General features: G+C 41.2%; 1 protein-coding gene across 17 annotated transcripts in view; it reads right to left on the reverse strand.

The window, feature by feature from the left end:
• Nucleotides 1-25,168, reverse strand: part of KIAA1217 (KIAA1217 ortholog) — a 412,653-nt gene that overhangs the window by 2,686 nt on the left and 384,799 nt on the right. For 15 of the 17 annotated variants that reach the window (XM_020801609.3, XM_020801618.3, XM_020801628.3 and 12 more), the window contains 11 exons: nucleotides 24,963-25,012; nucleotides 20,899-21,071; nucleotides 17,629-17,804; nucleotides 12,962-13,092; nucleotides 12,302-12,449; nucleotides 11,462-11,954; nucleotides 9,384-9,564; nucleotides 8,050-8,201; nucleotides 6,049-6,204; nucleotides 5,107-5,226; nucleotides 311-1,867 (listed from right to left, as the gene is read on the reverse strand). In XM_020801609.3, the coding sequence (XP_020657268.3) occupies nucleotides 311-1,867; nucleotides 5,107-5,226; nucleotides 6,049-6,204; nucleotides 8,050-8,201; nucleotides 9,384-9,564; nucleotides 11,462-11,954; nucleotides 12,302-12,449; nucleotides 12,962-13,092; nucleotides 17,629-17,804; nucleotides 20,899-21,071; nucleotides 24,963-25,012 (3,337 nt within the window). The remainder of the gene's footprint in view (nucleotides 1-310; nucleotides 1,868-5,106; nucleotides 5,227-6,048; nucleotides 6,205-8,049; nucleotides 8,202-9,383; nucleotides 9,565-11,461; nucleotides 11,955-12,301; nucleotides 12,450-12,961; nucleotides 13,093-17,628; nucleotides 17,805-20,898; nucleotides 21,072-24,962; nucleotides 25,013-25,168) is intronic. The other 2 variants (XM_020801675.3, XM_073003054.2) reach the window with 2 other exon arrangements.

The following is a 25,168-nucleotide window of genomic DNA, read 5'->3' on the forward strand; positions in this document are numbered from 1 at the left end:
GGGATCAACAATGGAGGTCAAGGCTCAACTACTTATGAACCTATAAATTTAACCATCAGTCCCAGCTGACATTGCACCCGCTACAGAATACTGACCAAGCTGCCTTTGATTTCCCATCACCAAATCAGCAGGAAAATGTGTATTTTTTTAAAATTCACACAATCTATTAGCTGTTAGACACCTAATGGATGCACCAAACAAGCCACCCGAAAGGAAGCAAACCAATCAGAAGACACCTCTTTCTTAATGGTGATTATTATTGCAGATTTCTGGAAAGCAGCTGGAGTTGCAATTTCTCATACTAAAGTACCTTGTGGGAGGTTGATGGCATTGATGATGGGGATTCAACATCAGCATTACTCTGTTCCAGCACAATGGATTCTTTTGGTGAGAAAAAGCTGCCTGAGCCAGAAGCTCCCTCCAATCTGCCTGTGACTCCAGGAATTGATTTTGGACTCATCTCGCTAATGGTGTTTTCCAGCTGCTTAATAGTCTGTTCCAAACTGTCCAGAGTCTTGTAAGTATTCTTTCTAATTTCATCAGTCCTAGATGTCTGTACATTTGGTTCTTGTTTACCAGAAAGGTCCTCAGGTTGAGAACTAGGGATCTCAAATCGTTTAGCTTCTTTGTGCTGTTTTAAAGTACCATCTTCCTCTTCCTCTTCATACACCACCACCTGCAAAGTCTTCTTCCCAGTTTTTGTTCCTGTGCGTATGGCCTGTGTAAGAGCGGCCAATTGCTTTTTAGGAAATTTAAATTTGAATTTTTTCTTCACCTCATGTGCATCCAGCTTTGGCTCTGGATGTGGCCCATCCAGGTAACTAGGTTTCCCAAGATCCATTTTGTCCATTTCCTGCCCTTCAGTGATGCCAGTTGCTGAATCAGGTGAAGAATGGGCTCCAATCTGATCCTCAAATCTGTGTCTTCCTGTGTATTCAGCTGTATACTTCCTCCTATCTGTTTGGGTCAGTTTTGCAATGTGAGCATCAGCCATGTCTAATTCATCATTCTCCTCCTCCTCCTCCTCCTCCTCCTCTATCTTCTCTTCTGTCATCATTTTTTCTAGTTCCTCATCACATTCTTCAAATATTGTTGAAAGTCTTTTATAAGCTGATCTGATATCCATTGGCTCGTCAAAAATAATGATGACTGGTTTTTTGTCCAAGCAAACAACTGGTTCCTCAGTTTCAGGATTGTCTGACATGCCTTGCTGATTTATTGGTTCCTGATTGGAATCGATGTTAACAGTCTGCACATCCTCACCCTTTCTGTTTACTATATCATGGACCTCTCCACTTGACAGAAACTGGACCGCTGTTTTGGTAATCATGAAAGCAACATTCTCTGACTGTAGATTTTCTTCACCTGGAGAGCTTGTTGGTGACTCTACCTCATCAATATTATTTAAGGTAATGTTCTTGGATACCTTGTGTCTGAGCACAACTTGACTCTGGCCATTAGCAGGCACTTCTTGCTCATGTAGTAATGTAGAAGCTAATGAAATTTCCTCAGTATCTGAGTCCATTTGTTTGACAAAAGCTGAGCCATCACTTCCATAGAGCTCACTCTGTGATGCATTATAACCAGTCTCTCTCTCTACACCATACTTTAGCTTTTGTCTTCCAGTTTCGACTGTTGGATAGTGTGCTTCCTCAGATCCATTTCTTCTTTCATTTTCTGACACACAGGAGAGGTCTGAGTTTGACTTAAGAGAATTTAGGGGGGCATAATCCTTATTCTCCATAAACAAATGTTTGTTGGAGGTAGAGTTTTCAGCAATGCTGGAAGCATCCGAGACCATCTCTTCCATTCTCCCTTCAGTCTTGTCCTTGTGATCGTCACTATCTTTTGTTGCCTCCCCATACACCTAGGGGGAAGAGTTGCATTACTTAGTTATCGGCTTAAAAGCTGGGACTATTTCCCCCCAATTAACTGGCATAGTGTCAGATGAGGCACAGTTAATGTGAATGTACCCCTCTCTACATCAACGCAGAGCCATCTCCATGATCTCCAGCGATTTCTGTACTTCTCCAAGGGTTAATTCCAATTTCTGGTAGATTGGCGTTTTATACATTGCTACACAAAAACTTATGCAGATAACAAAAATATTAGATACTTGTAGTCCTTGGCCAATGTGGGGATGAACCATAAGCTTTCTGGAGTTTATTGTGTGATATATTGGCTACCATGAGTAAAACATTTGTTTCCTCTTGATCTGGATTAGATAGCCCTTTTGTATAGTTCTATATGAAACAGAAAGTTTTAATTTAGGAAGTTGTGACAATCTTTGGTCTGAAATAAATCACTAGGAACATAAAACTTCCCTGCCATATGGACTAGGATGTTGCCTCCTATCAAATAAGTTCCCAGTTTCCCAAGCTGGGCTTGCAAAAACATGTTCCTCTGATACAGCCACCACATTACATTGAGACTCAAATACTCCCTTGAGCCTCAATTAGATTACTCAGGTTCTGCTTATATCAGATGGAGCATACGTAACCTCTTAATTATTATTTTTTAAAATTGAAATTCTTGATTTTAAATTCTTAAAATTGGTCTTTGAGGTGCTGCATGTGTAGTAAAAGAATGCAATTGAGTTCTGAGCGTTTTCTTTTCTTTAGGAAAAGCTAAGAAAAATCAACAGCTAAAAATAGTGCTGTCCATCCATTAACAAGCTGACACAGAGTTAATTTAAAAGGACAGTAACCAATGAGAATTAGCCGGTTCTTCCCATAATAAAGCGCAACTCACCAGCATCAGCCTTTCTGCTAAGGATGAATTAACCTCCTGACAGACACCATCTGTTCTGACACTCTACTGCAAGTCGTATAATGGATGCTCATTTGGGCTCATTCAATTCTCCCTGCATTTCCAAGCTCCAGTTTCTACTTGCAGCACCACAGAGAATTCTTAGTACTCAGTATGGGGGTCCATTTATGACCAGTGCTTTGCAAACACAACTTTAAAGTCACGGATTCCAGGAAGGACTACTTGTGTGTGTGTGTGTGTGTGTGTGTGTGTGTGTGTGTGTGTGTGTGTGTGTGTGTGTGTGTGTGTGTGTGTGTGTGTGTGTGTGTGTGTGTGTGTGTGTGTGTGTGTGTGTGTGTGTGAAGAGCAAGTCTAAGAAAAACAACAGTACACTCAGGCAAATCAAGTTTAAAATGCATACTATAATCTGATCTGTTGTAATACAACAGCAACAAAAAAGTAGTAATATCATTTGGGTAAAAATTAAAGGAGTGTTTGACCATATAATATTTGTTGTCTATCATGAAGTCCAAGTTTTGGGATTCTGACTGCAATACATTTTAGTCTCTAAAACCAGAACTACGGTTCTGCCCTGCTAAACCACCACAGGTACAAAAGGATGACTTATTTTTCAATGCAGATGACTTGATTTAAAAACAGAGACTGATCACAATACAAGGCTGAAAGGATACTATCAGCATACTAGAAGCCATTTAATCCTGCAACTCCCAGTCAGTGGTAATCTGTTAGTAGTACTTAACAAAAACAAGAACCTTTGGCAGATCAAAGAGAGACAGGAATCAAGTGTCATGCAGGCCAAACCAAGGTGGGGGGGGGAGAGAGACATAAGCAGACATGGCATGATCATTGTGTTGCCAGCCAGAGCACTGGCTACACTATGCTACCTGTGTAAATGGGACCTGTAGTGATGTATATGTATATACTGTATATTGTGAGTTTCATAGATTGCAAGCAATATTCTGGCATTAAGGCTGTGGAAGCTACAAAATGCTATTATCAGATATGACTTTGGCAATGTTATGGACTTTGAATACTGCATGTCACATCTGGAGCATGTTCCTGAGTAACGTCTTGAGATAACTCATGGTGTACCCTTTGGGATAGAAAGTTGAACCTGATGACCTTCTGAATCTCCTCTAACCCTGAGCTGAGCTTTCTTCAGATGCAACCTTATCATTGCTCCTATCTGTCTTGGAATTAGTAAGCATGTAGTAATAGTGTCCCAAGAGGATAGATGAATATTATCCAGAACCTCTGAATGACAATAGATTGTGTGTTTTTTAACGATATTTTGCTTGGAACTTCAAAAGCTTCAAGCCCCATCCAGTTGAAAGCTAATGTAAAACTTGAATGTCTAACCTCTTGTATTTCTTGGGACAAAGGAGTTTTAATCAATATATTCTGTTGCTATTCACTTAGATCAGGGGTTTTAAACTCAATTTACCTGGGGGCTGCTAGAGACAGAGTCTGGGTGAGGCTGGGCCGCATCAGATTTTCCGCCAAGCGGAGCAAGAGCCCGAGGAAGCCACCCAGGAGTTTCCTTAGCCGACAGACAGGCAGGGTGGCTGGCAGGCTGCAGTTCTGGATGGAGGGTGCAAGAGGTGCTGTCTTGGGAGACAGACGGCGAGCGCGGCAAGGCTTTTTTTTTTTACTCTTGACAGCAGAGGATGTGTGGGCGCTTTGGGGGGGCAGACAAGGCGAGGGCCACAAACTATCATCTGGGGGGGCGCATGTTTGAGACCCCTGATTTAGATGTTTAAAAGCGTAGATTACCAGGAATCCAGATTACCAGGCTCAGACATGGTGCTGTGAACATCTGTTTTTACCCTATTTTGGAAGGTAAACAGGGTTAGGCCAACAGAGAATATTGGGAACTTACAGGTTGGGCTTGAAAAGAATTCTGCCTGGAAAGATGCCACCCATCAGAGCTGCCAAGATTGGACTAGACCAACCAATGGTCTTACTCAGCATAAGACAGCTTTCTATGTTCCTAAGATAAACAGCATCCCTCAAAACCCTCAGAACACATCAGACACTTCATAAGAATATGAAGTGTCTGATGTATCAGTGAGTGAGGAACAGCAGGGATCAGCCCACAGCCTTTTTTTTTTGAGTTATTTGCAGATTTATCTCATTCCATTGTATTATTTTTGTCTTTCTATTGGTTACAATTCTTTAGAGAACTTCATGGTCAAGATGAATAGTAACTCTAGGTAATGAAAACTGCCATTGTGTCACACAAGAGGTTAAACATATACAAGACACAGGGTTAGTGTGGAAGCCAGGGAAGAAGGTGAGAACACATGTGTGTGGCAAAGTTCAAAATGCCACGGTTACCTTCTTCTCCTTGGGTTGTGTTAAGGCCACAGGCCCTGCATCTTTTGTGTGTGTGTCATTTCTGGACTGTTCAACATGACTGTTTGAGTTTATATCCATGTAAGAGCACTTCTGGAAAGCCTAGAGAATTAAAATAGGGCATGTTATGAGAAGACTCTTTTCAAGCACAAACCAATTACTCCATGGGCTGCTGGAATCAGGGTTAGATTGGGTGATATAGTTAATACATCATTAGAAGCAGAACTTCCTTAGAAGAAAAAATATGTTTCCCTGAACTTTCCTCGCCTCTTTAGAAAATTAACTTTCTTTTGTTTTGTGATTGGACAGCAAGAGATAAATACAGGCTTCATTTGGAAGCCTCATTGCTTAGTCCAGAGTGTTAAAGGAAATGCATTACAGGAGGGAAAATGAGCTCTCAGTTTCTAATTGCAAAGCTGGTCTCCCATCTAATTTGATCCAGAGATTCTTTCTTTACTCTATCCCTTCAGGGTCTTCACTAGTTCTATTTAGTGAGTCTACACCATCCAGTCTGAATATGAAAGTACAATATAATTATATAGATTCAATAACCATGTACAGTATGATGATGTTAAGTTAATTTTATGTAGGTTTGCTTATTTACATATTTTCTGTGGATAGTTATGTGACATGATATTAATTTGTAAATATATTTGTACTTCCTCAGCAAGAAATATATATAACTCATATGTATTTCATATCAGCTTTATACTGATGTTTCCTCACACCTTCACAAAATTTGGCAAAATATGGGAAGAGAGAAAAGCTTAATTTTGTAGCTTAGAACACTCATTACAAAATAAAAGCAAAACAATGACCAAAGAAACTGTTCTGTTATAATCTACACCCTACTTTTTTTGCTCTAGGTACAAGGGAAGAAATAGATTACTTTCTACATACCTATTCATACGCTCAAAGACATACCTGTAGTTCTGCCATTATTCTATCTTCTTCTTCTTCTTCTTCTTCTTCTTCATCCTTTGCAGATGGAACTGTGCCTGTAACTAGAGACTGGGGTGAACCCCGATCTTCTTTTGGTACTTTGGACTGAGATTGTTGACTAGCATCCTCATTACTTTCCTAAAATAGGCCACAAACAACAAGGAACCAATAAACAGGAAAACTGGTGGTAGCTACATACATTAATCCAAATACAGACTGCTGTCAAGTACCATATTTTTTGTGTATAAGATGCCCCCATGTATAAGACCCCCCTCCCCACTTTTCTAATCCAAAATTTAAAAAAAAATAAGTGGGGCATAGCAAGTGTAGGGGGAAAGGGATCAAAGTGCTGCAGGATCACTTTGATCCCTGCTTTCCCCTCCACTTGTTTTTGTTGTCTCCTCAGCTTACTTCCGTGTATAAGACAACCCTCAATTTTTAGTCTAAAGATTTTAGACAAAAGTATAGTCTTATACACGTAAAAATACAGTAATTAGAAGAAAACTAAGACTGGAAGGGCAGTAATGAAGGAACTAGAAAAGATAATCAAGTATAAGGATGTGTCACTGGAGAGTAAAACAAAGATTATCCACATTCTTCTATTTTTGATCACCATGTATGGGTGTGAAACCTGGACAGTAAAGAAAGCTGGCAGGAAAAAATATGATTTGTTTGAAATGTTGGGCTAGAGGGAGCTTTGAGGATACCCTAGACCACTGGTTCTTAACCTTGGGTTACTCAGGAGTTTTGGACTGCAACTCCCAGAAGCCTTCACCACCAACTGTGCTGGCTGGGGTTTCTGGGAGTTGCAGTTCAAAAGCATCCGAGTAACAAAGGTTAAGAACCACTGCCCTAGACTGCCAGAAAGATGAACAAGTGGGTCTTTGGTATCCTCATGAGCAATAACGGCAAATCATGCTGGGAAAAGGCAATAATGTTAGGAAAGGTTGAAGAGAGCGGGAAAAGAGGAAGACGAAATATGAGTTGGATTGACTCCTTTAAGGAAGCCATAGGTTTGAGTTTGCAAGAGCTGAGCAATGTTATTAAGGACAGGACACTTTAGTGATCGCTTGTTCATGGTGTTAACATAAATCAGGAGCAACTTGATGGCACATAACAACAATAACACTGTAGAAAAGAGACACAATATTCTACCCTGTAGATCTCCAGCTTTTGTTTAATTGGGGAAGGTGTGCTCTTATGACATTCTCCAAGGTAAATCAGACTTTTATTATCATAATGCTTAGGTTATTTTACATGGTAAAAACTGAGCCAGTCTGTACAAAAGACACATGAAGTAACATTTTCATGTTACTTCAACTTGGGGGAAGGGGGCTGGCTTTGAAAGAAACAGCAAACGTAAGAGATTTCTGTGGAACTGCACTTTCTGATTACTTCTATCTGTGTAAGATATCTGAGTCCTTACTAATTAGATTTTAATTTCTTAAGACTTATGTAGCATGAGAACAACTTGTGATATATAGTACATTCCATTTTACCATAAATGAGAATACAGGAAGGAGAATCCTTAATTTTTTAAAAAAGCAAACCAAAAAACCAAACAGCAGTGTAGTGGTTAGAGTGTTTCATTAGGACCTGGGAGGATCCAGGTTCAAATTCCCACTGATCCAAAATTCACTTTAGGTCAATCACTACCTACTGATATCTGATTTATCTCACAGGACGGTTGTGACAATATTAAAGGGAATAAAGTAGGGGGAAGAGCAATGCATGCTACTTTGAACTCAGTAGATAAAATCAGTGTGTAAGTATAAAGAACAAACACGGGCCTTTTACAAGGTGTGTTTCCTGGGTGATCTCCTTGGCTGCCTGCCCAGGACATGTAACTCCCATCCCCTTCCCACATTATGTATTTCAAGATAACATTTAGAATAGGAAAAACTCTGTTCCCAATCACCCAGCCCCATAACAGATGTCTTGTTCTAGATATCTAATTGTGTTAAACAGGCTCTACTGCCAAACCTTAGCCACAGTAGTCTCCTTCCTGGTGATGTAGCTGATTTCACCCAGTCTTGTGCTTAGTCCAGGTCCTACCAGATAGCTGCGGCGTGGAGGTGGAGGAGGTGGGGACTTCACTGGTTTTTCCATCTCCTGTTCTATGTTGACAGCCTCTTCTGAAAATCAAGGAAGTGACCTTGTCATCAGTAATGCAGTTTTCAGCATACAATCTATTGCTCAGATGTTAAGCAATTCTGGGTTCTGTGTATTTCAGGAAGAGAAAGTTAAATAAGTGCCTAAGGGTAAATTAAGCTGGTGCACAAAGGCATACATTGATGATTGAGGAGCTATAACTCAGTGGTAGAGCACTTGCAGACCTGCAGAAGGTCCAGGAGATGTAAGATATTTGATATCTAGAGATGCTAGGGGAGGATCCCACCCCAAACTCTGGAGAGCCGCAACCTGTCAATGCAAACAATGGATGAAGGGTCTTTAATAAGGCAGCTTCCCTTGTTCCTTGAATAGGATATAGGATATAAACATGTTCTATTCTGACTATCCTGTACCCAGTATTACTCTGTAAGATACTGCTATACAAGAGAGACTACCTGTCTGTATACAGAGTTTAACATACAGTGGTGCCCCGCAAGACGATGTTAATCCGTTCCATTGAAATTGCTGTTTAGCGAAAACATCGTCTTGCGAAAAGCGTTTCCCCATTGGAAGTGATTGAAATTCGTTTAATGCATTTCAATGGGGAAAATAGTCGTCGTTGTGCAAAGATTGCCCATAGGGAAGCCATTTTGCAAAGCGCCGATCAGTTGTTTAAACCAGTGGTTCTTAACCTTTGTTACTCAGATGCTTTTGAACTGCAACTCCCAGAAACCCCAGTCAGCACAGCAGGTGGTGAAGGCTTCTGGGAGTTGCAGTCCAAAACTCCTGAGTAACCAAGGTTAAGAACCAGTGGTTTAAACCACTGTCTTGCGAAGCATCGGTCCCGAAAACATCCGTTTTGCGAAGATCACCCATAGGGAAGCCATTTTGTGAAGCTGCCGATCAGCTGTTTAAATCGTCGTCTTGCGAAGCATCAGTCCTGAAAAAAAACTGTCTTGTGAAGCATGGACCGAATCATTGTCCAGCGAAAATCGCCCATAGGAAAAGCACCATGGCGATCGCAAAAACTCGTCATGCGCATTCGTCATTTTGCGGGATAATCGTCTAGCAGGGCACCACTACTCTTAAATAAAAAGCCCATTTCTAAGATGCATTGCTCAGAAATGGGTAGTTAACATCATTTATCATGTTAAGAAGATGGAAAGTGCACTATCAGTAGCTTTCTACGCTCTACTAAATCTTACCAGAGACTTCTAATTTTTCTGTTGCGTCAGGTTTTGGTGAGGCAGCTGTTTGTGGAGGCATCTCGAGGTTTGGGATGGATTTCATGATGTTTGCTTGTGCTTCTTCAAGGAGTTTTTCAAACTCTTTCCCATTGTAATGATCCAGGTTCTGCCTTTTCTCTTCCCACTTCCTCTCTGCTTTCTAATGGGAAACATACCCACAGTAACATTTGGGATTCTGTTTCAGCTTGGTGATTTATGTAATCTCACATTCACACAACTGTACATTGGGGAGGCGAATAGAATGTGCTCTCCAGGCGCTGTTGAACTGCAACCACCACTCCCAGCCAACGTAACCAATGGGAGCGGGGATGATGGCAGTCCAGCAATGTCTGGAGAGCAAACCCTTCCCCTCCCTTGCTGTACAGAAATCAATTGTGAAGGGATATTTTCAGTTCTGCCAGCTCTCTGTCAAATTTGACCTTTGCTCAGTTGCCTCTTGGCACGTGTTTATGAGCTATTTCCTTTCCATTTAAAATCTTCTTTGAGAAGAAGGAGATTTGATGTGCACACAAAACTCTTCATGGTTTGGGATCCCACTACCTTTCGGAATGCCTCTCCCCAATGTCATCTGCCCAACCTACCAGATCTTCCCAGGCTAAGCTACTCCAGCTAGACACCCTGAGAGAAGCCTGGAAGTCCTCTACAAGAAGTCAGGCCTTCTTCATAGTGGCTTTGATGTTGTGGAAACAGCTCCCAGTGGAGCTTCACCTGGCCCTTCCTGCTAGCATTCAGGAGACAACTTAAAGCCCTTTTCAGGAGGCTTCCCGCACCAACCTGTTTACTTCTGCACTCCTTTTCCTGCCGTCATACAGAGAATTATCTTTGGTGCTTCTTGTTCCTATTCTACTAATGTTAACTCTTGTATGCTTATTGCTTCTTATTGTATATTTTATCTACTGTTGTAAACCTCCCAGAATAGTGCTTTGTACTAATGGGGTGGTATAGAAATCAAATCAAATCAAATCAACAAAGTTCTACTCTCTAGGACAGTAGTTCTCTAACTTTGAGTCTCCAAATGTTCTTGGATTGCAACTCCCAGAAATCCTGGCCAGCACAGTAAGTGTTGATGGCTTCTGAGAACTGCAGTCCAAGAACATTTGGGGATCCCAGTTTAAGAACCTGTGCTCTAGAACAGTTTCCACACAATGCAGAGAGATGCCCATGTCTGTGCACCATGGGTATAGGGTGGATTTGCCCTCCCCAGGAGAAAAAAAAACCCACTCTCCCCATTCCCTATGTGTATATAGGCAGGGCCGCATTTTCCCTGTTCTTTTTTGAAATGTGGTGCCCATCTAAATTCCACATGCAAAAATTAAGCAGGTTGAACAAATCCTTTTTTTAAAAACACAACTTTATTCTGTTTGATTTGTGCTACAGGTTTTCATAATTTTTGCTTAAATTTTTTTTCTAATTTTCCAGTCTCTGAAGGGAGCAATGCAAGAATAGGGAATGTTTGGCCCTGCACATGTTGAATTACAGATGTACTCTGTGGACGTGGTAGTTGGCAGAATGTACATCACATATTCTGTTTGGTACTGTACTATTTATTTGGTGCTGGTCTTTTACTGTAACGAATTACATCCATTCATTTAACAGTACAAAGCAAAGAACCCCAAAAATACAGCAATATGACTCAGCACCTGACACATCTAATATCACTCCATTTAGAGCAGAGGATATCAACCTTGGGTCCCCAGGTGTTCTTGGACTAAAACGCCCAGAAGCCTTCACCACTAGCTATACTGGCCAGGATTTCTGGAAGCTGTAGTCCAAGAGCCTCTGGGGACTCAAGGTTGGGAACCACTGATTTAGAGAGACCAGTTTACAAATAACTAAAAGTTATAGTGACACTGCACAAGAGACATTGCCCCTTCTTGAGCTTCAACTGTAATTTAATTATACTTTCTTTACTGGAAAAAGGAATTAAGCCACAAGTATTGAGTTATTTCTCACTACTTAATTCAGGCTCTGGGACTGATGTGTACCTAAATGGCTCTACAACCCTTTCACAGCCCAAAAATGCACACAAAATGTACCTCGATCGACAGCGCTCTGTTCCTTGTCGTGGCATTGTGAAGTTCTTCAATGAAAAGGCTTTGCATAGTAGAGCCATTCACAGAAACCTGAGGCGAGTGAGGCATCTGTGTTTGCTGGGTGGTTGTCGCTGTGACTATCGCAGACTCTGACACGGCAGGGGCTGGGTGGCTGGGCCCAGACAAAGCTGCTGGGAGACTGTTTGTGGGAGGAGAACTGGGAGGCTGGCTGACCAGTGAGGATGAATGCTGAGACTGATGCATGACCACTGGGGAGCTCTGCACGTGGTGGACGGTCACAGTGGAGACGGGGATCACTTCCGACTTAATAGATGATTCTGCTGGGGGCTCAGCCACCGTCTGCTGTGGAGACGTGTGACGATTTCCCATATCTTCTTGGCTTTTGAGAACCTCTGCTGCTGTGGTTTTCTCCATGGCATTGTACTGAGCAGCCTGGGAGGGATCCACACCTTTCAGCAGACCATCTGTAACATGCCTGCAAGGAGAAAGCAGCCCTGCTATCAAATGCAATTCAAAGCATCTTGCTTGCATTTTCAGAAAAGTGCTCCCTCTAGTGCCTTTCTTTAAAAATGAAAGCCAAGTCTCCATATCTTGACCTCCATATGTGATCATAAATACGATGACTAAATGATATTTATTTAAAAACTGTAAGCGAATGAAGTAATGATTTGCACTGTTCTTGCAACAGGAAATGTAGCAACATATGATATATTTCACAAGGTACAACAGTGTGCAAACCACCAGGGAGGAAAGGAGGGAGGGAAGCTTCCAAAACCTAACAATAAATAAACTAAATGCCATGTAACAAATACAAATAAATACCTTCGGAGGGCGGTAAGGGTATCGGTCATGTTCCGCACTCTCTTCAGTAAGATGTCTAGTTTATGAGGTTCCTCCTTTAAAAATCTTACAGCTTCCACTTCAATGCGGAGAATTGATCGCATTTTATTCTGTAATGTTGGAAATTCACCTGTGAAGATAAAAGCCACAAACATCCTTGGAAAAAGCAAGGAAGATACATAAACAGGCAGATGTGGACTTGATATTCTCCGGAAAAAGGAGGAGAAAAGAAGAATATGTGATAACAGGAGAGAAGGAGCTTGAAGATATATGTTAAGATTCTAAGTCATCATCATATTTAAACCCAACCGCCTTGTGTAATGCACATGATTCTCAATAGTGTGACATGACAATGACAAACTCTCCATGCAAGTTGGACTTCTAAATTCCAACCTGACAGCAAATTCTTCCTGCTTCAGACTATCATCCTGTAGCAAAGGCTGCAGAAGCAATGAAGAAGCTGAAAATTCCTTTTGCTTTCCTTTTGATTTAACATGCCATGGTAATGCCTGAATAGGGATTAGATTCTACTGACTCTCAGGAGAGTTCACTTCCATATGAGTCTCTTTAAAGTTGGGAGCAGAAGAGTCCTCATTTCAACAAGGCCATCCAATTAATCAAAACAGAAAATAAGTAAAGCACCTTTGAGAGTGGCAACAGCTTCTCCAACTTGCCGTAGGAGACAAGCTCCGTCTTCAACATCTTTCAACGTAACTATTCGGTTTGTCATCATAGATTCTTTCTTCAGATCTTCCACAAAACTTTCCAGGTCACTGGGGAAAAATTAAAAAGTGATTAATTCTGATTGTGGGTATAGGCATTTCATAGGGGATAACATCCATTTTACAGACTTGGAATATCTTCACAGTTTTTGTACAGATAGTATCTAGCCCCCTCCTTGCATGTAAGTTCAGAAAATAATCCCCATGATACTTGATTGTGACCTAGAGCTTGTCTACACAACCATTCTGGAGTGGGTCGGAGCAGGTGAAATGGGACTGGCTAGGAGGTCTAGTATGCCACGTGGTGCAATCTTTGCATCCAAATGGTGTATGTAGGGAGCTGAAGCAACCCTATTTGGTCCCCAGTAGCCCACTACCAGAAGGTAGAGGAGACAGGAGGGGGATTTTTGTTTGCTTTTCTCTTAAAGATCCCGTGGCAAAAAGAAAACAAAAATTCCCTGTCTCTTCCTGTCACTGATACTGCTCTATTGGCCCCTTCTAAGCCAAACTTACACTCTTTCACATTGCCTTTGGAAATTCATGGAGCTGAAGAAGTGTTCAATTTACTTACATCATGAAGCGGCTCTCACTAAGCCACTTCATGATACTGGCAAATTGAAAGAGGAGGGCTTGCTTTGGACCATTTTCAGCAATCACACATGCTAAAAAGGATCTAAATCAGTGCAATCCTACCTGTACCAAAAAAGTCAAAGTCCCAAGGTGCTGGTAGGAAAGCTCTTACAGAAGGCTGGTTCACTCTAGCAAAGACCTCATTCAGTTGCCGCTTTCAAGAGAGCAGCAGCTCATTCCTGAAGTGTTTCAAGAACTGAGCTAAACGTCTGTATGATCACCCTTACTCTTAGGTGTTTAAAGGACTGCAGCCTAAAAGAGTCTTTTCCAGTTATGTAACTAGACTGCCATGTATCAGGTTTCTATTACCATTAATGTATGACTGGTAAAAGCCAAAAAAAAAAAAAAAAGCACTTTAAATTACTCTCAGACTGTAAGTGGGGTGGGGAGGGATACAGTGCATTATTCACTTTTGCAGCATTATCTGCCAAATGTTTGTTATGTGCCATCTAGTCATCTCCAATTTATGGTGACCCAATGAATGAGCAATCTCCAAAATGTCCTATCTTCAAGAGCCATGCTCAGTGCTTCCTAATTCAAGCCTGTGGCTTCCTTTAGGGTAATGGTTCCCAACTTTGGCTCCCCAGATGTTCTTGAACTACAACTCCCAGAAATACTGGCCAGCACAGCTAGTGGTGAAGGCTCCAAGAACATCTGGCAACCCAAGGCTGGGCGTCAATCCATCTCATGTTTGGTCTTCCTCTTTTCCTACTGCCTTCAACCCTTCCTAGTCAAATGTAGATGTTCACAATTAATGGAAAATTATCAAACACATAAACTGTATTCTTAAGCAGCTCTTAATATAAATTTTTAAGATGATGATGAGGAACAGAAGCAGCAGATAATCAGAAGATTACTCCAATTTCATTGCTGTTCACTTCACACCTGTTTGATCTGGGCTAACAGCAGTAATTCTGATGAATTCATTCATTAAAATGGTGAAAAGATGGAAAAATCACCTTAAACTAGAGAATTGTACACTTATCCATGAAACCTGGTTAGACTTTAAAGCAGTCAACTGACCCTGCAAAACAACTCTTCATGCAACTGCTGTGCAGTGTAACACGTTAATCTGAGTGTCATGGAAGGGTGCAAAGGCTATGTTTCCATGATATAAAAAACTGCAGGGTGCCAGCATTTTAAATCCCCACAGAAGCTGATATTTTTGAGAGTCCCTCTTTTCAGGTACTTTTCAGGAACAGAGAAAAGAAATGGAAAATCTCAAAAAAAATTTAACCTCACCACAGCCAAGCTTCATTCTAAATCATGTAACTACAGACTAAATGTATATTATCTAAATTGGGATGAGAAAAATGCAGCCCATCAGCCTCAAGCTTGGTTGAGTTGGCAACACTAAAACGTTCTGTACCTCTCCAGGGTATGGCATGTTCTTATTTACAACCACCCAGGGATCCATGGTTGTAAATAACAACATAACCCTATTTCTGGACCACTATGATTTAAAATGTCAGCAAAAGACTGCTAATAAACTCAAGTGTGAAAATAAAGATGCCATTTTGCGGACACAGCTATGTATAAATTAAGAAAAGCAACAAAAGCAATTAATTTGCTAATGAATAACTAACAAAATCCACATTTGGAAGAAGAATTATTTGGACAACTTATTGATTTCTTTGTGGTCTAATCACCGAAGGCATCTATCACCTTCATTGAAAAGAAGTTTCAGCTGTTGACTAAGTCAATATCACAAGATCAATTAAATATATTAAAGAACCTTCCACTGGCATGCTTTTGGCTTCTACCCAAAGCACACTTACTCAGAAAGCTGGTCCCTCTGAAATTGCCAAAAGTTACTTCCAAATAAATACGTTTATATTTATCAATATTTCAAAAATGTTATTACAGTTTTATTCCTCCCTTTCACAAAATAACCAAGGCCTCCCTTGGGTATTTTGCCGCCTGAGGTGAAAGACCAGCTGGTATCCCCTCACCCCCATATAACAGAAGGAGTTAAGACAGACTGTGTTGACCACACAACTCTGTTCTCCAGTGGACTTCTGTGTGTGTGGACAAGGAGAAGCACCTGGGAGAAGGAAAAAACCACCATGGGCTGCCACTGCTGTACTCAAGACAGTTGTACCACAGTGCCTAATAGTAGGACTGGCCCTGCAAGCCATACATTTCTGAATTTCCTTTTAATCTCTCCTAACTATTTTGTTTGACTGGTTAAAAAGCACCAAACTTTGTCCAAGGTTAATCACTTCATTGTTAGCAGGTATTTTTGTATCTTCTTTTCTCACATCCAAACCAATCCCCAAGCCACTACACACCTCATAGATTCATCTATGAGAAAGCTCTTGGCATGTCGAAATAGGGCCTTCTTGGCTGTTGCCCCCCCCCCAACTTTGGAATGCCCTCCCTACAGAGATCCACCTAGTTCCAACACTTTTGGGTTTTCGGCGCCAGGCAAAGACCTTTCTGTTTAGCCAGCATTTTAATTAAATAGTATTCTTTAGCTGACCATATATATATATATGTTCCATGAACTTGCAGAAACAATGGTTAGTTTGAACTTTTGTTTGTTCAAATAAGCCAAGATAACACAATGATTTTTTATCCTGGCTTGTTCTCAAATCACAGTTTAAACGAAATACAAAGCATGGCTCAGAGGTTGAATGTGCCCACCCACTAGTTTTTAAAAATCACTCATAAGGGATCTTCATGGTTTCCATAGACAATGTCATCACATTTTACCACCTAAATTGTCATAAGGCAGCTTTAAACAAAAACAGAAGTAGTCTGGAAGTGAGTGTGGCCAAACTTCTGGAAATTGTTCTCGCCTACTTTAATCTAGGGGCCAGTGAGATGTAATGGACAGAGTCCTACTTAACCCTGGTAACTTATTTAGAAAACTGAATCTTTGGACAACATATCCCAGAAGCCTCCAGTTAAGAATGGAGCAGAAAGCCAGAAGAAGTAACTTATTTACGCTCAGGTACTGGACATGTTTGTGGGACAGTAGATTAAAAAGCTCCTTGTTCAGAGGCTTACTAAAGGAACCACGCATGGCCGAAGTTCAAGTACAGAATTCCGATTCAATGCAGCTAGAGGAAAATCAGACTTTGTGGCACAGTCCCCAACAACAGAAGCTAGGATTTGTTCTATGTTGGAACAGCTGTTTCTACACAGGATCATCCAAGGACTGAAAACTGAATTTCAGCTGTGACTCCACCTAAGGTCGAAAACTGTTCATATCTTTCCAAAGCAAAGTAGTGTGCTATTTATATACCTCCTCGTAGCACTTAAAGCACTCTCTGGGCAATTTTTTTTTACAATTTAATTATGCAAGCTACACACTGCCCCACCCTAGCGAGCTGGGCACTCAGTTTACCAACCTTGGAAGAATAGAAGGCTAAGTCAACCTTGAGCCTGTTGGGATCAAACTCAGATCATAAGAAGAGTCTTGACTGCCATTTAACCACTGCACTATGAGACTTTTTCCCTTACATACATTGGCATCACTCCAATGGTTTTTTTATTTGCTGCCTGAGGCAATATACAAGATGTAACATTCCCCAACACATTATATAAAAGACAGAAAAAAGAAATGAGGTGAGAGGGGAGGGGCTAGATTTAGAAGCGACAGAGTGAGCTCCCGTCGCTTGTCCCAGCTCCTGCCAACGTAGCAGTTCGAAAGCATGTAAATGCGAGTAGATAAATAGGTACCACCTCAGTGGGAAGGCAACGGCATTCCGTGTCTAGTCGCGCTGGCCACGTGACCACGGAAACTGTCTACGGACAAACGCTGGCTCTACGGCTTGGAAAGGGGGATGAACACCGCCCCCTAGAGTCAGACACGACTGGACAAATTGTCAAGAGGAACCTTTACCTTTACTACAGTTACAGCCCTGGATAAAGATCCAAGCTGCACTGTATAAATAACAAAGGCATCTTCTTCAAACCAGCCGAGTGGAAACAGACGCTGGCTTCACTCACCACAAACTCTTCACAATCCTTTCCTCCTCAAGAAGGTATTTCTGCCTTTCTTGCTCCACCAGGTGGCGCTGTCGTTGCACAGGATCTTCAAGCCTCTTTGCTCTTTCAATCACTTTGTCATTGATTTCCAGCTCAGCTTTCTTCACCATCGCCTTTAGCGTCTCCTGGTTCTGCAGCTGTTACACAAAAGAAATCAGCTTCAATTTTCCCTGCTTGACTATCATTCTTAGTATATGAATTCACCACATTGCTCAGAAGTTGGTTTGGAAAAACAACTGACTTGCAGATGAATGTACTTTTTTTTTTTTTTTTAGAGAAAGCAACAACCTGCCATTTCTCCCTCCAACTGTAGACATAAATGTTATTTCAAAGACATGGCATAGGAGAAGGGGAAAGTGCAGATGCTATGGATGTCTATAAACCACACATTAAATGCCATTAAATAAACGGAATGCATTAAATTTATTACACTGCAGTATGGTGGACAACCATCCCATCCACTTTCATGCAGAACTTGGAAGCATTAAGGTTTTGGGATTATAACTCACGGAAACTCCTGGAAAAGATGGCTAGACTGCCAGGGGGATTCCGGGAGTTATAGTACACGAAAAACACTGTCCTTCCCAAACTCTGCTTTTACGAGCTCTTTTATATGGCGTTATATGGCTTGAGAACACTGTTGGTGAGTATTTCACTGCCTTCCACTGCTTAGCAGCACACAGCAGCTGCTCTTCCAGATGATGGTCCAAATGGACCATATTTTTCTAGACAGAATTAATAACATTCTTTTACCATAACTTGGAAAAAAAATGAGAAAGAACAAGTCAAATTCTAGCCCTCTCCCCCTGATTAAAATATAATATTGGGTGGAACAAAGAGATCGATTTGGAAGATATTTGGACTGTGAGTGGGAATGAAAGCTGGGTAAAAGTTGTTGCTCTTCTGGTTGCTTAGGAAGCCAAAACATGGACCAAGTCCTTATTGTCATCCTTATGACTGATCCATAGCGCTGATGTCCCCTTCGAATGAGTGCAACTAGGTAGGCTCACTCACTTAGATAGCAAAATCATTGGACAGGATCCAACTTGGAAATAACTCATTAATCAGTTTCCCACTCACCGAAAGAGATATACTGTAACGACATTAAATCAGGATGGCAATTTAACAAGGGATTACATCATGCCTTTTGTGGTGTAATTCAGTTACCCTGTTTCTCCAAAAATAAGACCTAACCTGAAAATAAGCCCTAGTACAAATTTTCAGGATGCTCGTAATGTAAGCCCTACTTAAAAAAAAGCCCCAGTTAAGTGAAACCCAACCCTCTACCATTGTGCAGTAACCAGAAGAAGATGACATGACTGTGTTTGTATAAATGTAGATTGTTGTACATCAGAAAAACTAAACATCCCCTGAAAATAAGCCCTAATGCATTTTTTGGGAGCAAAAATTAATATAAGACCCTGTCTTATTTTCAGGGAAATGCAATATTTTTAACTTGTGAATAAAACAGAACTTTGCTAGAATGACCAGGGAACCTTTCGAGAAGCCTACAACTAAAGACACAGTTCCCATGGAGGTGAGCCCCCATATCTCATTTGTATTATTTCTCTCCCATGTACTGTCAAAGGCCTAGAATATGCTATACAGCCATTGCCCTAAAGAATTAACAGCAGCTTCTCAAATGGGATTTGCTGTTCAGTTTGGAATTTTTGTATGAATGAATTATCTAGTTTACCCTGCTTTGGTTACCAAGTGTACAGTTTCATGCTCTTTTTTGCCATTTATGTAACAATCCAAAATTACTCCTAATCAGTTATGTTATACTTCTGATAATATACTTAAGGGGCTCTACAAGCCACAGCTGAAAATAGAATTATTGATCCTCTAAGCCAATTACAAATTTGCTAAAGGAAGGTGTGCAAGGAGACTTTATTCCTGCTCTTTCCTAGTTAACCTATGGCCTCTGAAAAGACTAAATTAAAGAAACCTCAAAGAGAGCAAAACATAGAGCAATCAACCTCAAGAACAAAGACAGGCCACCCTTTGTACTGTTACGAATGCACCGCCCAGTAGATGCCTTTAGACCATTTCATAAATATTTACATGATCTCTTCATTGCTGCTATGCCAAAGAACAGAATGAACTATCCTTCCTCCCTGTCATTGTTTATTGTTTGGATCATCGAGACAGTATGTCTTAGGAAATCAGTGACTTGCTGTATACAAGTGCTCTTCTGGAACCCATAAGGTGTACCATAGAAGAGCAGACATCACACTCCTGTAGTTCATATGCATGGTCTTCTTTCTGCATTTGTTAAACACACTGAAATTTATGATTTAGCTTTGTGGAGTTTAAGGGCAGAATAGCTTTTAAATATCTCCTATCATTCAGCCACTTAATTTAAATATATACATATGTTTAAAAGCCATCTCAAGGGACTAAATACAAACCAAGGTTCCTCGGGCCATCAAATATAAAATATTGTGTTGTATCTGCTGTAATTGCTAGCTATACTTCCCTTAGAAACTAATCAGTGCCACCTCCATTGGTGAGTAGAGATACTCATTACCATGTTGTTTCCACTTGTTATCTATAACCTGGGTTAGCTATCAACCATTGTCATTGTTTACAGTATAATCTCCTGGGAGGAGAACTGAATATCACCAGGGTTGTCAATTTAAATCTAACACTGACCTCAGAATAGCAAGTGTTGTTTAGATAATACACAAACTGTTACAATCTTTGGTTTTCAGTATTTTGATTCTCTTTTTTATTCTTTTCAGAGAGATTGCCATGCTAGTCCTTTTCACCACCAACAAAAAAACTATTGTGGTGCCAGTAAGACCAGCAACTTTATTTCAGCGTGAGCTTTCATGGACTATACGTAATCTGCTTCACTAGACATATCTTTTTTTCCTTCTGTAGCCAAGTTGTCATTTAGGGCAACAAGATATGTATAGAAATATCCTGTCATATTGGTGGGGTCCTAGTGCAGCAAACCGAACAATGGACCTGTGAGATTAGCAAATTTCTTGAGTCACACTGAATGTTGCTGAGGTTTATGCCACAATACATTTGTTTGCCTTTAAAGCTCTACAGTATGTGTGTGTGTGTGTGTGTGTGTGTGTGTGTGTGTGTGTGTGTGTGTGTGTGTGTGTGTGTGTGTGTGTGTGTGTGTGTGTGTGTGTGCCCGCACATATATATTGCTTGAAAGATGTTCCCAACACAGCTCTCTCTCCTCCTCCAAGCATCAAGAGATGGCCTTAGTACCTGCAGCTGTCTCATCTGGTGCAGTTGAAAACGGAGATCTGACACATTGCGTTTCATGTCAAAGAGGCTGACTTGCATGGCTGTGGAACCCACTGGAAGGGAATGGCTGGGACTTGAACTGGCCGCCTCAGTGGCTCCTAATGAATTCTTCCCACTCGACACATGAAGAGATCCTGGAAATAAGCCACAGTCAATGATTTCATTAGAAATGAGCTACCTTTCCTTCTTCTGTTGCAATCATGAAATGTCAGCGCTCCTACGGAATACTTAATTCACTGGACAGCATGAGAACAATATTCCAGATTGTCCTGTCAAATTGTAGATTGCCTCCCCACTAAATTTAATCATTGACCGAGCGATGGTGAAGAATGGACGGTGTTAGTGAGCACGGAAAGAAAGGTGGGAAATCAATGGGAGATAATGACAGTTTGTCATGGATAGCTCAGTGGTTTAGGCCAGTGCTTCTTAACCTTTGTTACTTGGATGCTTTTGAACTGCAACTCCCAGAAACCCCAGTCAGCACAGCTGGTGGTGAAGGCTTCTGGGAGTTGCAGTCCAAAACTCCTGAGTAACTCAAGGTTAAGAACCAGTGGCTTAGGCAACGGGCTGTGGAGCCAGAAGTTTAATCCTTGACAGAGGCTGGGCTTGATGATCCATAGGGTCTCTTCCAGCTCTGTAGTTTGATGATGATGGTGGTGATGATATAGTGGATACAGTGATGGGACTCAAGAGACCTGGGTTCAGTTTCCCACTCAGCCAGGGAAACTCACTTGGGAGGAATTAGAACTGGTGAAGCCACTCCTTGAATATCTCACATAGCCAGAAAGTCCTAGCAAGGTCACTATAAGTCCATTCTGATTTGATAGCATAAAACAAGCACACGCTCAAAAGAGGTTATTACACAAGACAGAGATGCTCTTTTACACTCAGAATGCCAATTTATACTATATTACTTCAGTCCACAAGAGGTTTTGATTTAAGTAATGGTAATAAGTAATGGTATTACGTGTTAACAGTTTATTTATGGGGGTGGGAGCTATGACCTAATGACAATAATTTTAAAACAAGCCAAGGTAATGTTCTTACCTTGGTTTACTGAGACAGGCAGTGTCTACCCATTAATGCTAAAACATTGCCAGAGGGTTCATGCAGGGCCATTTATTTATTTAAAAAGTAACTAAGAGTAACACAGGCTATTAGGTTGTTGCTACATTACTCTCCAAATGCAGAGTAACATTGAGAAAAAAGAGCAATTTGATGAATTACTTTAAAAAAAATAACCCTGCTCACAAATGAATCCATCTCACTTGGGATCTGCTAAAAGCAGACAGGAATGCATGCAGAAAGCCATCCAGCTGGTTCAAGCGACTGAGCCATTCTTCATGCTGTAAGTAACAATTAGCTGGTCTCCTGTGGCTGCCGTTTATTCTCCATCAGCTCAGATTGGCACCCATTAGAAAGTCTGCAGCATGGTTACATTCCCCCCCCCCCCAAAATAGGCTATAGTGAAACCACTCATTTTTATTGGAAGGTGACAACCAGGGGCCTCCTGTCCAGGTTTTCCCAGGACAAAATTTATTGCAAAACATATTATACCATTATTATACATTTCACTGCACATTTGGGTTTTTAATTGCAGTTAAGGCATGGAACTATGGTTATTAATCATGGTTAACATTGAACCTGCAGTTAATTATGAAATGGCAAATGACACACAAACACACATACACAACCGGTCCCCAATCCTACTGCAGATTATGGAGATGGGGCTTTAAGTTTACTCCCCTCCAAATATAGCACAGAAGGGGGATAAACAAGTTTATTTTTACCACCCCAGGATCTGTGAGATCAGAGATGGGCTGAGTGCCAACAACATACAAAATCCCTGTGTTGCCAGCCTGTCGCTCAGCTGATGAACTTTTGAAAGAGTTTCCCATTCAGAAAGGGGAAATGAGGGAAGCAGAAAAACATCCTAGCTCGTGTTCCTCTGAGGCTGCTCACATGCTTCCAGCTGGCATTTGCCTGGAACTTTTTTCCCAAGCATATAAAAAGAAACTGCATCGTCTTCCCAAGGGAGAAACAGAGAACAGCAGCCCGGCAGCCTTGCATTCCTTCACTTTCTGCCACACCCACCCCACCCTGCCTGCCTCTTAAAACATCTCGCCCTAGGCAGCAGTGCTGTGTTTAAAGAGAGTACCACAGAAAAAGCACCAGGTAGAAACAATTGTCTAAACACAGGACTGGGCACATCTAGCAATCTCAAGAAGCCACAAGGCTGCACTCAGTACACAGTAGTTGAGAAACCTATTTTTTGAGGAACCACAGTAAAATCTCTAGTGAAGACATGCTGACTAGAGATGGGGGTATTTGTATTCATATACAAATACCCCCCACAGGTGGAGATAATGAGGGTCCGGCCCCATGGGGCCAGACAATCCACTCACCAATGCACTAATGCTGCAGGGTCCACACTTCCGTCCTATCGCTCTGGAGATCGCGATCGCTGAGCCACTCTTCGACCTAGCAGAGAGGCTTGTCGTCCCGCCTCCTGCCAGGAGTGGCTTGGCAATCGCATCGGTGAGGGACCGCCAGTATCTCCACCTATGCAGGGGTATTTGCATACAAATAACCCCATCTCTAATGCTGACACTTCCCCAAAAAGGCCACTATAAACAAGGCACGACACGTATTCCTGCTTTCCACACATTTCTGGAAAGGAAGCTCTATGATCCATTAAAAAGTCGGAATCCTGGAAATCTATGCATTTCTTGTTTTTTGTTATACAAGCTCACATTCCACATTCTGTTGCCAACAATGGCAAATTTTCAGCTGATTTTTCATAAGATTTGTCATAAGATCAGTCATACAGAATAGACGTCGTTGTTTACATCCCATTGCAAGTTTCATCACTGGTTAAAAAGGTAAAAAGGTAAAGGTTCCCCTTGACAATTTTTGTCCAGTTGTGTTCGACTCTAGGGGGTGGTGCTCATCCCCGTTTCCAAGCCATAGAGCCAGCGTTTGTCCGAAGACAATCTTCCGTGGTCACATGGCCAGTGCAACTTAGACACGGAATGCTGTTACCTTCCCACCGAGGTGGTCCCTATTTATCTACTTGCATTTGCATGCTTTTGAACCGCTAGGTTGGCGGGAGCTGGGACAAGTGACGGGCACTCACTCCGTCGCGTGGATTCGATCTTACGACTGCTTGGTCTTCTGACCCTGCAGCACAGGCTTCTGCGGTTTAACCCACAGCGCCACCACGTCCCTTCATCACTGGTTACAATGAATAAAACCAGGAAAAGGAAGCACTACAGGAGATGAAGCTAGCACCTTAATAAGAGCAACAAATGTGTTGATTAATCTGGATTTGTGTGATGTGGTGGTGGGGGAGGGGGGGAGAAGAGAGTCCTTTTTATTGGCCACAGTTTTTCATTGCTGGAATCTGCAGACTTGATTTTGCACAAGGATTGTACAAGTTTTAGGTGTCTGGCTCAGACACTTTGCCATGTTCTTTTCTCCTTTCCTTTTCGAAAGACTTGAGAGCTGTTTTCTGAAACTGATTGATAAAGTCTAAGACTATGAAGGCTATTTGCAAAATTACTTGTCTACAATGAAACAGCCTACAGTGTTAAGAAATCACTGACCCTTTTTTAACCTCCACTGCAAGAATGAGGAAAAGATCCCCTTTTTTTCTTAAGGTTTCCATAATTCATGCAAAATGTTGTGTGCAGAAGACATATTTTTCACTTTGTGAACATGTGGCAAAATCTGCCTGAATCATCAAAAAAGGATACTAAAACCATAAGCTGTATTCATTGTCAGTATACTACAACTAAAAATATTTCTTTCTTCTTTCTCTCCAAATTGAAACAGCAAAAATACTTTCTATCTGTCTTGCTGTCCTTTCTTCCAACTCAGATGGATTTTACATTCTGGAGGCTTAGAGCCATTAAGGAACATTCAGTGCTTTGAGTTAAAATTCCTAATCCCCTTTCAAGCAAAAGGAGCATTTTCATGCTTATCAAAACATCAAAATAATAAGAGCATTATTCAAAAAGTTTTACCTGTCTTGTCAGTGCTGCTTCTACTGGGAACAGTTTTCAACATCTTCTCACTAATTGAATAGAAAAGGCAGAAATGGTTACACAAATGTGTTTGGCCAATGTATCAATTATCAATTTTGCTGGCAATCACAATTTATTATTTTATTACATTACACTGCATTGCAGGGCTGCATTTGAATTTAATTAACTGGTAGGCTTTACCATCT

Source organism: Pogona vitticeps, chromosome 6 (assembly GCF_051106095.1).
Source record: "Pogona vitticeps strain Pit_001003342236 chromosome 6, PviZW2.1, whole genome shotgun sequence".
In the NCBI taxonomy this organism is placed as follows: Eukaryota; Metazoa; Chordata; class Lepidosauria; order Squamata; family Agamidae; genus Pogona; species Pogona vitticeps.